Below are 16,424 nucleotides of genomic sequence, written 5' to 3'. Positions count from 1 at the left end.
CATATGTTACACTGAACATTGTTAGAAAATTTCCATAATGAAAACTTTTCTTTTTTTTAATGAAATGTTTTCTTTACAGATATGAACATACAAAATAAGTAATTATAAAGGTTAAATGACTTGATGGGAGAATTCTACCAAAACTTTAAAAAGTAGTTAACTCCAATAGTATTTAAATTGTTGGGCATAAAGAATATCCTTAAAAGAAATATCTGAATGCAGAAAGCTATTGTAAGGCAAGAGATACCACAAGCAAAATTAAGAAAAAATATTTGGATCTCATGTCATAAAAGGGTGATCTTAATTTGTAAAGAGGCAATAAAAATTGATATGAAAGGAACAAACAACCCTATAGAAAATGGGTAAATTGTATGAATAGATGATTTACAGAAAAAAAATATTTAAAGAGTTCTTAAACAATTGAAAAGGTATTAAACAATGTGAGAGATAAGTTGAAATTACATTGATATATCCTTTTTCCCAACAGACTTATAAAATTAAAAAAATGATAACCAATAAACATTGGTTTATTGATGTTATTGATAGAAGGAGAGAAAATAGGGAGAATTTATAAAGATTAGACAGGCATATACTCTGACTCAGCAGCTCCAATTTTAGGAATTTATCTTATAGGTATACCTGTACACATTTAAAATGAGGAATGAACCAAGGTTAGTCACTGCAGCATTGTTTGACATGACAGAAGTTTGATAGCAAACTAAGTGTCCTTTAATTGGTGAAAGGACTATATAAGTTAATAGTACATACATGCAATTAAATATCATACAATTGTAATGATTATGTAATCAAATGGAAAGACAAGATACACAGTAAACTGAAACAAGCAGAGTGAAATGCATATACTACTTGTGTATAAAACAGGAAGCAAAAAAGAATGTATGTCTTTTTGGTTTGTTTACAAACACAAACTGAAAAGATAAATAAGAAAGTAACTATTTTTCAAAATGATGGAAACAATGTATGGGGAAGGATGGGAGGGAGAATTTAAATTCCATTTCTTTTTGACATTTGAACCCTATATTACTATTAAAATTCAGATTATGGATGAGAATTTAAAGTGAAATTACTTAAATTGATATAGAATATTGAATTGAATTTTATATTGAAGATTTCTGACATAAAAATATCAAAGTAATATTTAAGGAGATTAATTTTGCAACATGATTTGCAAAATGAATTGTAAGAGTGAGAGATGGATAGCAGAGACACCTGTTAGAACATTTTGTGATACTTTAAATGTGGAATAATAAATGCCTAAATTAGGATGATGCCAATAGAAATGCAAAAGAAAGGGTAATGTATGAGATCATGTTTAAAATAAAAGCAGTAAAATAAGGATTAAATAGATATGATTAAACAAAAATTTACACAGACACAACTAGATTCTACTTAGCCTACATTCCTGAAGAATAAGGATAAACAACTAACAACTCTTAAGACAGCAAACTGAAGAAATGTCACAGTTCTAAATGAATTTCTAAAAGTCAAAATTAATTCCTTTATAAGGTATTAAATGTTTATACATTTATGTTAAGTTAAAATAAAAAATTAAAACAATTTTTGATACTGTATGTAAACATACCTATAGTTCAGTATCAAAGATATACCTAATATTTTTGGTGCTTAAAAATGTACATATTATTATATATGCATTGGAGAAAAATCAGATAAATAAATAAAATAAGCTAACCATTCATAATCCCACCACCCAACAATTTCTACTACTAACATTTTTTTTTGCATACCTTAAAGACTTATTCCTAGGAATCTTTATACTCTTTTTGTATATTTTAGTGGGCTCATGCTTTATCTTGATGCTTTAGTTCCAGCATATTATCATTTTTTCTTTTTTTATCAGTGAATATACATGTTTCCAAACTGTGGTCCAGAGGACCAACTAAGGTCCAATGGTATCATATTCTCTGCACCTACAGTATATATTTCTCACTAATTCAACTCTAGCTATAAGAAGACAGAATTTCTGTATAACATTACCAATTTTTATTTAGCATTATTTACCTCTGGTAAAAAACCTTCCTTTAAAATGTCTTTAAAAGTACTACACTGAGGGTTGTTGGAGTGGAGGGGGGTGGGAGGGATGGGGTGGCTGGATGATGGACATTGGGGAGGGTATGTGCTATGGTGAGCGCTGTGAATTGTGTAAGACTGATGAATCACAGACCTGTACCCCTGAAACAAATAATATGTTATATGTTAATTAAAAAAAAAAAAGTGCTACACTCATACCTCTGGTCTTAATTTTTTGGGAGGCCAAAAATATTTTTAAAGACATTTATTTCGAATTGATTTTGGAGTCAAATTTGTTTATGATTAAATTTCAGAAACTATATTACAATTACTAAAGTTATGAATTTCACATTGTAAGAATTATGAAAATAAAGCAGTAGATTACTGCAGCGAATTACCGGAAAACTGAAAGGTACCATTCATGTTTACCTGAAGTGGGAGACTTGCAGCGCTCGAGTTCCAGGGGAACTGGACTGTCATTTAGCTCAGTTAAACCTGAAAATGAAATGATAATAAGTGAGATAAATTTTGCTAACACTTTGTAGATAATTCTTATTTATTCCTGAAAATTTGAAAAGGTTTTTCTTCCCCCTGTGAAAACTACTTTTGTAGTCTCATGTTATGACAATAGTTCTGATAATTTGTTTCGACAAGTGATACCGGAAACAATAAGGAGCAATAACTAATAGATATGCAAAGGGTAACTGAACATAATGGTAGAAAAATATAAAATCTTTTTTATTTTTTCATATGAAATAGCTACTTTATTTTTTTGTTATGTTAATCACCATACATTACATCATTAATTTTTGATGTAGTGTTCCATGATTCATTGTTTGCGTATAACACCCAGTGCTCCATGCAGAACGTGCCCTCTTTAATACCCATCACCAGGCTAACCCATCCCCCCACCCCCTCCCCTCTAAAACCCTCAGTTTGTTTCTCAGAGTCCCTAGTCTCTCATGATTCGTCTACACCCAGTGCTACTTTAATAAATGACCTAAGTTTCACCTGAAAATAGACCAAAAATAATACAACTTATAATGTGTTTTTAAAAAGACCTAACCAAATCTACTTTCAAGAGAAATGCTTATTGGGTTTTATAAGGAACATTAAGGGTATGCTACAAATTTTAAATATTATACTTAGTTATAAAAAGGTAGTGTTATGTAGTACATATTAAGTGATTTGAGGGCATCAAATTCCTTCTTATAATAAACACTACATTTTTCTCTTATTTTTAATATTCTGTCATTCTACTGACATATACAAGGATCTATTGACACAAGGATAGACACAATAGGTTAATAAACATTTTGTAATTCTCACTACTATGGCATTCATAAAACATCCTTAATTATGGTTTTCCTATCCTTGTAGGAGATTCTTGTATACTTTTTCTTCGTAAATAAATATTCAGAGTTTCTACTTTAATGTAAATCCCCATACCCAGAAGTACTTTGTCAATTACCAAAGCTATCTTTGTTCATAATCCTTGCCACCAGTCCTTTATGTAATTTGTATGAATAAACTTGCTGTGCATTCAAAAAATCATAGAATTTTAGAAAAGGTCCACTGTGGTACTCTAGCCCAACTCTTACGTTTTACAGATAAGAAACTGTCGGTTCGAAGAGTTTAAACTATTTAAGGTTACAGAACTAAGTGCCAAAGCTTGAATAGAATTCTTTATATATTTAAGAATCTTTTGTTAGAAGTAGGTATTGTGAATATTTTTTTGCCATATGAGACTTATCTTGTCATTTTCTTAATGAAAATGAAGTGTCTTTTGATGATCAGATTAGTTTTCTTGAAGGACAAATTATCATTTTTTTTCCTTCTGTGATTTTTTTAAATTCTTATATGAGTAATCTTTGCCTACTCCATGGTCATGAAGATATTATTGTTTTCTTCAAGAAACTTTTTAATATTCAGCTTTCTTTTTTAGGACTATATTTCATCTCAAATTAATTTTGTGGTATGAAGAGATTAAGGTCCATTTTCCCCTATATGTTTGTCCAGTTTTTCTATCATTATTTGTTAAAAAGATTTTCCTTTCTTCATTGATTTTATTAGTGACTTAGTAAAAAATAAATTGGCTACATAAATATAGTTTTATTTCTGGACTTTCTATTCTGTAGTATCCCACTAATTAATGTAGGTTTATAGTACATCTTGAAGTCAGGAGTAAAATCCTCCAACTTTGTTCTTTTCCAAGAGCTTTTTATTTTAGATTCTTTGCATTCCTAAATAAAGTTTAGAATCAGTTTTTCAATTTCTACAAAAGGATATGCCAACATTTTATTGGACTGTAATAAGTCCATAGATAATTTTGGCAGAATAAACATTTAAATAATAGTCTCCCAACTCATAAACATGGTGTTCTCCTCCATTTAAATGATCTTTTAAAATTTTTCTTTCTGCACTAGTTTGTAGATTTCAGTATAGAGGTTTCGATCATGGCATTTTTCAAGTCTTCTATTTCCTTTTCGGTCTTCTACCTAGTCCTTGTATCCTTATTCAAAGTGCAGTATTGAAATTTCTAATTGTCTGTCTCCCTTTGATTCTGTGAAGTATTGCTTCATGTACATTTTAGTTCTGTTGTTAGATGCTTAGATGTTTATAATTGTTAAATTTTGATGGGTTGACCATTTTTTCATTTTAAATGTCTCTATTTCTAGTAACATTTTTTTTTGCTTTAAAATCTATTTTGTCTGATATTAACTACAGCCTCTTATGTTTGCTGTTTGCATGATCCTTTTACTTTCAACCTATTTGTATCTTTATGCCTTCAAATAGTATAGAGTTAAAATCTAGTCCAACAATCTTTATCTTCTGATTGGATTGTTAAATCTATCCATACTTAATGTTATTATTGATATAGTTGGATTACATCTGTCATTTCACTTTAGGTTTTCTGTATGTCTCCTGTCTTTTTTATCCCTCTAATCTTCCTTTACTGCTTTGTTTGGCATTAAGTAAATATCTTCTGGTGCAACTTATTCTTTCTTTAATAATTCTGTCATCATAATTTTTTAAAGATTTTATTTATTTATTTGACAGAGAGACAGCGAGAGAGAGAACACAAGCAGGGGGAGTGGGAGAGGGAGAAGCAGGCTTTCTGCTGACAGGGAGCCCAATGTGGGGTTCAATCCCAGGACCCTGGGATGATGACCTGAGCTGAAGGCAGATGCTTAATGACTGAGCCACCCAGGTGCCCCTCTGTCATCATATTTTTGGAGTTCTTTGTAATTGCTCTAAGACAACACATACATCTTAATTTATCAGAATCGACTTCAGGTGTATATTAACTTAATGCCAGGGGGATATAGAAATGTTACTCTTATATAGCTCTATATCCTCTTTTCCCCTTTATGTGCTATTATATTGGCATACACATTACATCCATATATGTTAGAAATCCAACAACATATTATAATTACTTTATATAACTGTTTTTTTTATAAAACCTGAGAGACAGAAGAGAGCAAAAAATGTATTTATAAAGTTTGTGTATTAACTTTCTAATTTACCATTTCTAGCTCTCTTCATTTGTTGTGGTCAATCCAGCTGGTTTCATCTGCTTACTCAAATACAGCTTTGCTCCCACCTACCTCCACGGTGCTGTTATTGAAAATATATTACATTTCTATATGTTATAGGCCCAACAATACAATTTTATACATATTGTTTTATAAATGGCTTATTAAATCAGTTAGATGAAAAATGTGCACTTACATTATTTTATAATTACATATTTACCTTAATAATGTTCTTTTTTTTCCTTTGTGTGAATTCAAGTTATCATCTGGTGTTTACTTTCTTCAGCCTGAGAAAACTTTATTTAGTACTTCTTGTAAAGTGGCTATGCTAGCAACAAAATTCTCTCATTTTTTGTTTATCTGGGAATGTCTTTATTTCATCTACATTTTTGAAAGATCATTTTGCTGGATATAAGATTCTGGGGTTTAGTTTTTTCCTTTGAGCACTTTGAATATGTTGTCCTATTGCTTCCGACCTAAACTGTTTCTGACGAACTATTAATCCTACTGGAGTTCCCTTGTAGTGACAAGTCATTTTTCTCTCAGTTCTTTCAAGATTTTCTCATTACCTTTCTGAATTTATACTATGCCATGTCTGGGTGTGGATATCTTTGCATTTATCCTATTTGGAGTTCACTGAGCTTTTGGACATACACATTAATGGTTTTCATCAAATTTTGGAAGTTTTCTGCCATTATCCTTTTGCATATTTTTCTGCTTCTCTCTCTTCTCTCCTTCTACTACTCTTATTATGGACATGTTGGTGTACTTAAGCTACCCCAATTTTTTTTTCTCTTCTTCAGAATGCATAGTCTCTATCAGCTTACCTTCAAGTTTGCTGATTCTGTTTCTACCAGTTCAGATCGACTGTTGAGTCCCTCTAGTGAATTTTTCTTTTCACTTATTGTACTTGGTTCTTGTTTTCCCTCGACCCCATTCACTAATTTACCCATCTTCCACTCTCTGCCTGTGGAAACCACTAATCTGTTCTCTGTATTTATGTGCTCATTTTTGTTTTCTCTATTCTTTTTTAGATTCCACATATAAGTGATATCGTATGGTATTTGTCTTTATTTCACTGAGCATAATGTTCTCAAGGTCCATCCATGTTGTTGCAAATGGCAAGATTTCCTTCTTTTTTATGGCTGAATAATAATCCATTGTGTGTGTGTATGTGTGTGTAACTCAATTGTATTTTCTTTACTCATTCATCCATTGATGGACACTTAGGTAGTTTCCATATCTTGGTTATTATAAATAATGCTGCATGGGAGTGGCATATATCTTTTTTGAGTTAATTTTTTATTTCTTTGCATAGACACCTAGAAGTGAAATTGCTGGATCATATGGTAGTTCTATTTTTAATTTTTGAGGAACCTACATACTGTTTTTCAAAGTGGCTGTACCAATTTACATTCCTACCATCAGTGCACAAGGGTTTCCTTATCTCTACATCCTTGCCAACACTTGTTATTTCTTGTCTTTTTAGTGATAGCCATTCTAACAAGTGTCAGGTGATATATCATTGTGGTTTTGATTTGCATTTCTCTGATGATTAGTGATGCTGAGCACCTTTTCATATACCTGTAGGCGATCTGCATGTCTTTTTTGAAAAATGTCTATTCAGATCCTCTGCTCATTTTTTAATTGGGATTTTCTTTTCTTGCTATTGAGTTGTATAATTTCTTTATTTGGATATTAACCCCTTATCAAGTATATGATTTTTAAATATTTTCTCCCATTTCATGGATTGCCTTTTCATTTTGTTGATGGTTTCCTTTGCTCTGCAGAAGCTTTTTAGTTTGATATCATCCTACTTATTTTTGCTTTTGTTGCCTTTGTTTTTGGTGTCAAATCCAAAAAATTATTGCCAACACCCAGTCAGGAACATACTGCCTATATTTTTCTTCTAGTATTTTTACGGTTTTGTATCTTATGTTCCAATTTTTAACCCATTTTAAGTTAATTCTTGTATATGGTGTAAGATAGTTCTGTTTGCTTCTTTTTCTAACTTCAGTCTCTGTTGATATTTGCTATTTGATGAGACATTATCATCATAGTTTTCCTTCTTTTTTTTTTATTTATTTTTTATTCTTATGTTATTCCCCATACATTACATCGATATGCTGTCTGCAAGAGACTCATTTTAGAACCAAAGACACCCCCAGATTGAAAGTGAGGGGGTGGAAAACCATTTACCATGCTAATGGACACCAAAAGAAAGCTGGGGTGGCAATCCTTATATCAGACAAATTAGATTTTAAACCAAAGACTATAATAAGAGATGAGGAAGGACACTATATCATACTTAAAGGATCTATCCAACAAGAAGATCTAACAATTGTAAATATCTATGCCCCTAACATGGGAGCAGCCAATTATATAAGGCAATTAATAACAAAAGCAAAGAAACACATTGACAACAATACAATAATAGTGGGGGACTTTAACACCCCCCTCACTGAAATGGACAGATCGTCTAAGCAAAAGATCAACAAGGAAATAAAGACTTTAAATGACACACTGGACCAAATGGACTTCACAGACATATTCAGAACATTCCACCCCAAAGCATAGTTTTCCTTCTTTAAGCATGGTGTCTTTTGGCTCTTTAAAAATTTTTCATGGCTGCTATGAAGTCTTTGTTAAACCCAACATCTGGGCCCTCTCAGAGGCAATTTCTCTTGCCTTGTTTTTCCTGTGAATGGGTCACACTTTCCTGTTTGATTGCATGTCTTATAATATTTTGTTGATAACTAGACGTTAGGTAACATAGTATAGCAATTCTGGATATTGATTACTGATGCCCCTCTCCCCTTTCTGGTTTTTGTTGTTGTTTGCTTGTTTAGTGACTGGGCTAGACTATTTTAGTGAAGTTTATTTCCCTTACATTGTGAAGACTTTGATGTTGCTTATCAGAGAGTGTAACCGTCAGTGTGCATACAGTCACCCCGGGATGGAAGTAGTTTTAGCAGGGGTCTCTTTCCCTGATCTTTCTGTTGATATCAAATCCAGCTACTAGGTATCACAGCCACAGCCAGGTGAATGTTTTATTGTTTTTGACAATGCCCCAGGATATATATTACTCAACATTCTAATCCAATTTAGGCAGAGGTCATATTTGAAGCCAGTCTTTGAGGTTTGTTCAAATCCCAGTAGGGGTCTTAGTTGTCTCTTCTTGGTTCTCTCTGGTGAACAGCTCACCTATGGTCTAGCTGGTTGCTCTTAATTAAGAGGAGCTACCAGCCTCTTATTTGATTTCCACCAAATACTTCATTGGTTTTGAGGGCATACTTGGGCTTGAACTTCCCCAAATTTTGTTTCAATAAAGCTAGTTCCTTTGGGGAGAGCTTCAGAGTTCCCTATTTTATAGACTGCCTCTTCCTCTGGGCAAAACTTCTGAGCCACTAGTCTGAACTCTGGGCAGGTGTGGTAACCTCTAGCTTTCCCAGCTTTACTTTTCTGGCATGAAATGTTTATCCTATGAGCAAGCTGAGTGGGAGCAGTCAGGGCCTCAGCATTTTGGCTTGCTATGCTTGGGATAGACATTTTGTCCTGTGAGTGGGGCATTGGCAGGGGAGGGGAGCCTTTGACCTCTTGGCCAGACTCACCAGGAATTTGTCCTTTTCAACTTGGAGTTGGAGGGGATGAGAAATGCTGGCAACCTGAAGGCAGGAGAGGTACAGACAAGTTCTGACTCAGAGTCAAAGAATCACTTTTTACCAAGTGTCAGTAGATTTTCTTGAATAAATGTTTCTTTCTTTTCTATATCCTCTTAGGACAATTTCCAGAGGTTTTAAGTGATTGTTTTGGTAAAACATAGTTTTCCCCAGTTATACTTTTTCTCTGGAGAATGTGTCCATGACGCTCCTCAGGATGCCATTTGGAAGTCTATCGTGTACCTGGTATTTTAAAAATAAATACATTTCTTGTTTCCTTTTATTATATAGAAAGATAATTGACTTTGTATACTGTATACTCTTCAATGTTGCTAAGTTCACATACTGTTTGTAGCTTTTTTTTTTTTTAGATTCCTTTGGGTTTCCTCAATACACTATAATATCATTGGCAAATAAAGTTAGTTTCAGTATTTTCTTTCTAAACCTTAGGCATATTATTTTTTATCCTGATTTTGCCCTTACTAGGTCACCAAATACAATGTTGAAGAAAGGGGATGAGAGTGGACATCATTGCCTTGTTACCAATTTTAGTGGAAAAATATCCAATATTCCACAATTAAGCATGATGTTATTTGTAGGTTTTTTACTGATAAGCTTTATTCATTTGAGGAAATATTCTATTCCTTGTTTTACAGTGATTATTCTAAAGTGTCAATTCATGAGAAGTTTTTTTGCATGTATTGAGATGATTATATAATTTTCTCCTTTATTATGTTAATTAGGTGTTCTGCATTGATTGGTTTTCAAATATTAAACTTAGATTCCTGGGATAAATCTACCTTGGCAATGATATTTTATCTTTCTTACATATGTTGTCTTCCATTTGCTAATATTTTATTTATGATTTTTGCGTCTGTTTATAAGCGAGACTAGCCTATACTTTTCCTTAAGTTTGTCAAGTTTTAGTTTTTAGCATTGTGCTGGCCTCAGATAAGCAGTTGGGAAGATTTCCTTTCTTTTTTCTATTCCCTGAATAGAAGATTTGCATAAAATTAGTGTTATTTCCTCTTAAATATTTGATAGAATTAATCAGTGAAGTTATTTGAAGCTTGCAGTTTTCTTTGTTGTGGGTAATTTTTTTTTAAGATTTCATTTATTTATTTGAGAGAGAGACAGAGATAGAACACAAGTGGGGAGGAGATGGAGAAGCAGGTTCCCCGTTGAGCAGGGAGCCCGATGTGGGTCTCCATCCCAGGACCCCCGGGATCATGACCTGAGCCGAAGGCAGATGCTTAACCTACTGAGCCACCCTGGTGCCCATGGGTATTTAATCTTGAATACAATTTTTTTTTTTTTAAGATAGGAGGCTATTTATATTTTCCAATGTGTTTGGTGTCAGTTTTTATAATTTTTTTCTTTCAAGAAATCTCTTAATTTCATCTATTCTGTCAATTCACAGGCATATAGTTGTTCATAGTTTTATATTTTTAATGTCTGTAGAAAATCCATAGTAATGCTCTTTTTCATTAATCATATTGGTTATTTACTTTTCTCCTCCTTGATCAGTCTTACTAGGGTTTTACAGGTCTTAGTAATTTTAAATTAAAAAAAGAACTATCTTGTGGTTTTGTTGATCTACTCTACTCTTTGCCCTTTATTTCATTCACTTCTGTCTTTATTTCCTTCCTTCTGTTTACTTTGTGTTACACGGTTCTTTTTTAGTGTCTTAACAAAGTTTAGATTATTGATTTGATATCATTTCTTCTCTAATATAAGCACTTATGTTCTAAATTTTCCCTTAAATACTATTTAAGTAACATCTCACAAATTTTGGTATTTTGTGTTTATACTTTCAGTTCAAAAATATTTAAAAATTGGGGCACCTGGGTGGCTCAGCAGGTTAAGCATCTGCCTTCGGCTCAAGTCATGATCCCAGGGTCCTGAGACGGAGCCCAGCGTCAGTCTCCCTGCTTGGTGGGGAGTCTGCTTCTCCCTTCCCCCTGCTCGTGCTCTCTCTCTCGTTCACTCTCTCTCTCCCAAATAAATAAATAAAATCTTTAGAAAAGTCTTTAAAAGTTTCACTGTGATTTGTTTTTTAAGCCATGAGAGTCTTAGTTTGGGGATTTTAAGACATATTTCTGTTAATGATTTCTAACAACTTTTTTTTTATGACCAGAGAACATACTCTGCTTGATTTCAGTCCTTTAGAATCCATTATACATGTGAGTATTCCATGTCTACTTGAAAAAAATGCATATTTTCCTTTGTATGGTATAGGGGTCTATTGACTTCAGTTAGGTCAATTTGGTAAAGAGAGTTTTGTAAGAGCTTTATACACTTAACAATTTTTTTCTATTTGTTCAATCAGTTACGGAGGAGAAATGATGAATCCCAGCTATGATTGTCAATTTGTCTATTTCTTTCCTTCATTTCCTTTTTTGCTTTCTACATTTTGAATATCTCTTATTAGGTCTGTACCTGTATAGGATTTTTATACCTTTCTGATAAAGTGATTCTTTTATAATTTAGAACTGCCTCTCTATATCCTTGTCTTAAAGTCTCATATAATATAGCCACATCAGCTTTCTTGAGGTTAGTATTTTGATAAAATTATTGTTCCCTTCTTTTACTTTCAATCTATTTGTATGTTTTTATAATTAAAGTGCAGCTCTTATAAACAACATATAGTAGGTCTTTTTTTTTTTTTTTCATCTTGTCTCACAATTTCTGCCCTTTTTTGGGGGTGGGGGAGTTGCTCCATTTACATTTAATATAATATAATCATCGATAGAGTTAGGTTTACGTCCATCATTTTTTTTTCAGTTTGCCCTTCTGTTCTATTTTCCACTATTTCTATTTTCTGTCCTTTGAGAAAAACAAATATTTTTTAGTATTCAATTTTATCTTCTCTTTGGCTACTTAACTATACCTTTTTTTTTTTTTTTAGTGGTTCTTCTAGGGATTATAATATGCATCTATAATTCATCACAATCTACTTTTAATTATTATTGCACCATTTCTCTTATGATGAAAGAAACTTAAAACATTATGACATTATGTCTTTCCTGTCCTTTGTTACTATTGTCATATATTTTTCTTCTACATGTTATCAACCCCATAATACAGTTAGTTTTTAATTTAAAAATTAAATGAACTCTTAGGGATTTTATGAAAAGACAAAATAATCTTTTATATTTACCCACATATTTATTCTTTCCAATGCTTTTCATTCTTACCATATATCTCAATCTCCATCTGGTATTATTTCCATCAGCTTAAAAAACCTCCTTTACCATATTTTGTAGTACAGGTCTGTCGATGACAAATTTATTTACCTTTATTTTAAAATAATTCTACTAAATGTGGAATTCTGGCTTTTCCTATTCTTTGCAGTCTATCCATCTATAGAAGGCCCACTTTTTTTCTGCATCTGTGCTCAGTCACTTGTCCCAGGTATGGAAGCAGCCACAGCTTTCTGCTCATCTATGAGTGGTTCTTTTCACTCTGGAATTCACTCAGTCAAGGTTTCTTTGAATCCACCACTTTTTAATATCCCCATAGAAAAGTATGATTTTAATTTTATCATTATATTTATCACAGGGTTTTATTATTGTTGTCATCATTGTTGTTACCATGGGAATGAACTTTCATGTGTTTAACATCCTATCTGGAAATGGGAAACCCCTTCCTCACTTTTATTTTATATCTTGGAAATACTGTGAAAGCTGGATTGAAGACATGGAAGACCAAAAGAATGGAAACTAGTGAAATTGATTAATCCATTACTGATACTAGTAGGTATCCAATGAAGTGCTCAGAGTCCATGCCAAATAATTGTGCTTTTACCAAGATTATAGTGAGATTTCCCAAAGATAAGGTGGAGAAAGTTATGTCTGATATATAGAGTAAAGCAAATTGACTAAACTTGGAAGATTTGTACAGTGATTCATTAGAAAATATATAATAAATCCTGGTTGAGAACAGATACAGAAATTTTATGGTAAATAACTGAGTATCAGAAGACAAAACCCCTTTGTTATAGTGAATTATATCAACTTTTATTAAAATTTCTAAGAGTATACAGTTGACCCTTGTGTAACAAGGGTTTAAACTATATGGGTCCACTTTTACATGAATGTTTTTCAATAAGTACAGTATACTGCTATAAGTGTATTTTCTCTTCCTCATTTGCTTAATAACATTTTCTTTAGTGGACTTTATTGTAAGAATATAGTATATAATACATATAACATGCAAAATATGGTTGGAAAGGCCTTTAGTCAATAGTAAGGTATTAGTAGTAAAGTTTCTGGGGAGTCAAAAGTTAAACACAGATTTTTGACTGCACAGGCACCAACCTCTAACCTCACACTGTTTAAAGGTCAACTGTATACTTATAATGTATCTTAGTGTATAATATAATTAAGATAGTATTTGAAGTAGCAACTTGTGAATGTTATATAAAATATCAGTATTTTTTAGGAGACTAATACCCAGTACACAAGTATCTCCATACATATAACTAGTATACACTTTGGGGGGATTTTTTTACCCAGTTATGATTTACCATATAAATGCTCTGGTCTGAAGATTTTCCAACTTGATTGACATTTTGGTGAGATAATTTTTTGTTGTGGGGTAGTATATTATAGGATGTTTACTGGCATCCTACTTACTAGATGCCAGTAGAGTACCACTCCCCTAATTGTGAAGGCCATAAATATCTCCAGACATTGACAAATTTCCTGTCAGGGACAAAATCATTCCCGGTTGAGAACCACTGCTGTTAGATTATATTAGCTTGTTTTACTTGTTTGACTCATACTGAGATTACTAACTAAACTCTAGAAAACTCCACATATTACTAATAGCTCCCCTACTTTTTTCTTCTTTGTTCATTTTGTTTAAAAGATGAAACCTTATATTTTATCTACTATAATTCAATGTAGTTGCTTTCCAGCACAAAGTTTTGGGGTAAAAATTTTACACTGTAAAACTGATTTCAAAAAGAAAGGAAACTTACTAAAGTATAGACCTGGAAATCAGAGATATAAAAACCACTTGTTTAACCAAATCATACATTCTTCAATTTATCCCCCTCATTCTATAGCTCTCTCCTTTTCTTTTATGTACCAATTACAATAAAGAAAGCCTCCTATTAACCAATCTTTGTACATATGTTCTGATTCCCATCCCCTCTCACCTTCTTAAGGATTTTGCTCCTTTTGTTATCCCTTCTTTCTATCATCAATCACTCTTTCTCTAGGTATCATTCCATATTCACCTTAACTTTAAAATATGCTCTTTATCTAAAATGAAAGCACAAAAAGTTCCTCCTCTTAACCCTTTATTCCAGTCCAGGTACTGACCTATTTTTCTGCACTCCTTTATAAGACATCTTAAAAGAGTTACCTACTTGTTCTGTTTCCTCACTTGCCATTCTTCTTTCTAATATAATTTTGGTTTCTATCCTAATACTTTTCCCTAACTACTTTTTAAAGAGTCACAAAGCAAGACCCACTAGTCATTTTTCTAAGCTTATCCTGTTTTTCCTATCTGCAGCATTTAACATGGCTAACCATTTCCCGAAACACTCCCCTTTATTTTGGCTATCATTCCATATTCACCTTAACTTTAAAATATGCTCCCCAGTCTCCCCATTTTTTTCTCTTCTCTCTAGCAAGTCCTCTGAGCCAGCTGCTCCTCTTCCTTTGAAGTTTAAATGTTGAAATTCCTGATGTCTCTGTCCATAATCCTCCTTTTCCCTCCCTCTGTTCCTTTTCTCTCCCCTGCCTATGTAATTTCATTTATTCCCATGTCATTACACACTATCTGTATGCTAAAGACTCAAATTACAGCACTGATATTCATATTTGTTTACTTGTCCACTTGACATCTTCATTTGGATAAATGACAGACATACCAAAATTTAACATATCTAAAACTGAAGTTTTATTCCTTATTACCATGCTCAACCCCAACCCTAACTTCATCTTTGTATCATGACACAGTGTCAATCAGTTCAAGCCCAAATCTGGGAAGAATCTTTGATTCCACTCTCTGATCTCCCACACTGAATTATAATTAGTAGCTCTGTAAGTACTAATGATTCTTGGACCTGTCCTTTTTCTCTACAATAACATGGCTAAAACCCTAGTTAAAGCCACCTTCTTTTCTTGCCTGGAGTATAACACTGGCCTCCTAACTGGTATGCTAGCTTTTTCTTTCTTTTTTTCTTTTGGCCCCACAATATATTCTTCATGCAGGAGTGTGGATGATATTTTTAAGACATAAAGCATATCATTCCCCTGCTTGAAATAAAATGGAATTTCTTATAATTGACTCAGAAACATGTATAATCTTGTCCCTGCTCATATAGATATCAAAATCTTAACTCATTTTCCTTTCTCAATAGTTTTCCACTACATTCCTAGCCTCCTTGGCCTTCTTTCTATTTCTAGAAGATAGGTCCTTTACCACCTCAGAACCTTCTTATAGGCTGTTCACTCTGCCTGGAATACACTGCTCCCTGCTGATTATGTGGCTAATTCTTTTTTGAAAAAAGCTTTATTGAGGTTTAATTTACATATTTATAAAGTATATGATTTGATACATTTGATAAATTTTGACATATATATATACCCATAAAACTATCTCCATGATCAAGATAATAAATATATCCCTCATGCCCAAGAGTTTGTGTCTTTTTGTAACCTTCCTTCCAGCCGTTCCCATAAGTGTCCCTTCCCATCCCTAGGCATTGATCTGCTTTCTGTCACTACACATTAGTTTTCATTTCCTAGAATTTTATATAAATGGAATCATACAATATTCACCCTGTCTTGCCTGGTTTCTTTTACTCAGTGTAATTATTTTGAGATTCATCCATGGTACAATACTTCTCATAATGCACTGTTATGGAAAAAAAAAGAGGGAGGCATACCATAAGAGACTATAAAGAACAAACTGAGGGTGGCTGGAGGGGATGTGGGGGGGATGGGGTAACTGGGTGATGGGCATTAAGGAGGGCACTTGTGATGAGCAGTGGGTGTTATGTAAGTGATGATCACTAAATTCTACTCCTGAAACTAATATTACACTATACACTAACTAAAATTAAAAAAAAAAAACCTTGAAACATTTAAAAAGAGGAAAAAAATAATGCATTCCTTTTTATAGCTTAGTAAACAGTTGAATGGATATAACAGAATTTGTT

The 16,424-nt window shown here is 32.8% G+C and overlaps 1 protein-coding gene across 1 annotated transcript in view; it reads right to left on the bottom strand.

The window, feature by feature from the left end:
- The window catches only part of STXBP5L (syntaxin binding protein 5L), a 429,885-nt gene that overhangs the window by 80,567 nt on the left and 332,894 nt on the right, over nt 1–16,424 (bottom strand). Inside the window, exon 21 of the mRNA XM_045902962.2 lies at nt 2,479–2,544. Within this exon, the coding sequence (XP_045758918.1) occupies nt 2,479–2,544 (66 nt within the window). The remainder of the gene's footprint in view (nt 1–2,478; nt 2,545–16,424) is intronic.

This window comes from Mirounga angustirostris, unplaced genomic scaffold (genome assembly GCF_029215605.1).
Source record: "Mirounga angustirostris isolate CCGP_5_RB_7025 unplaced genomic scaffold, mMirAng1.0.hap1 SCAF_1, whole genome shotgun sequence".
NCBI lineage: Eukaryota > Metazoa > Chordata > Mammalia > Carnivora > Phocidae > Mirounga > Mirounga angustirostris.
Note: the sequence above shows the minus strand (reverse complement) of the source record. Positions and strands in the feature narration are given on the sequence as shown.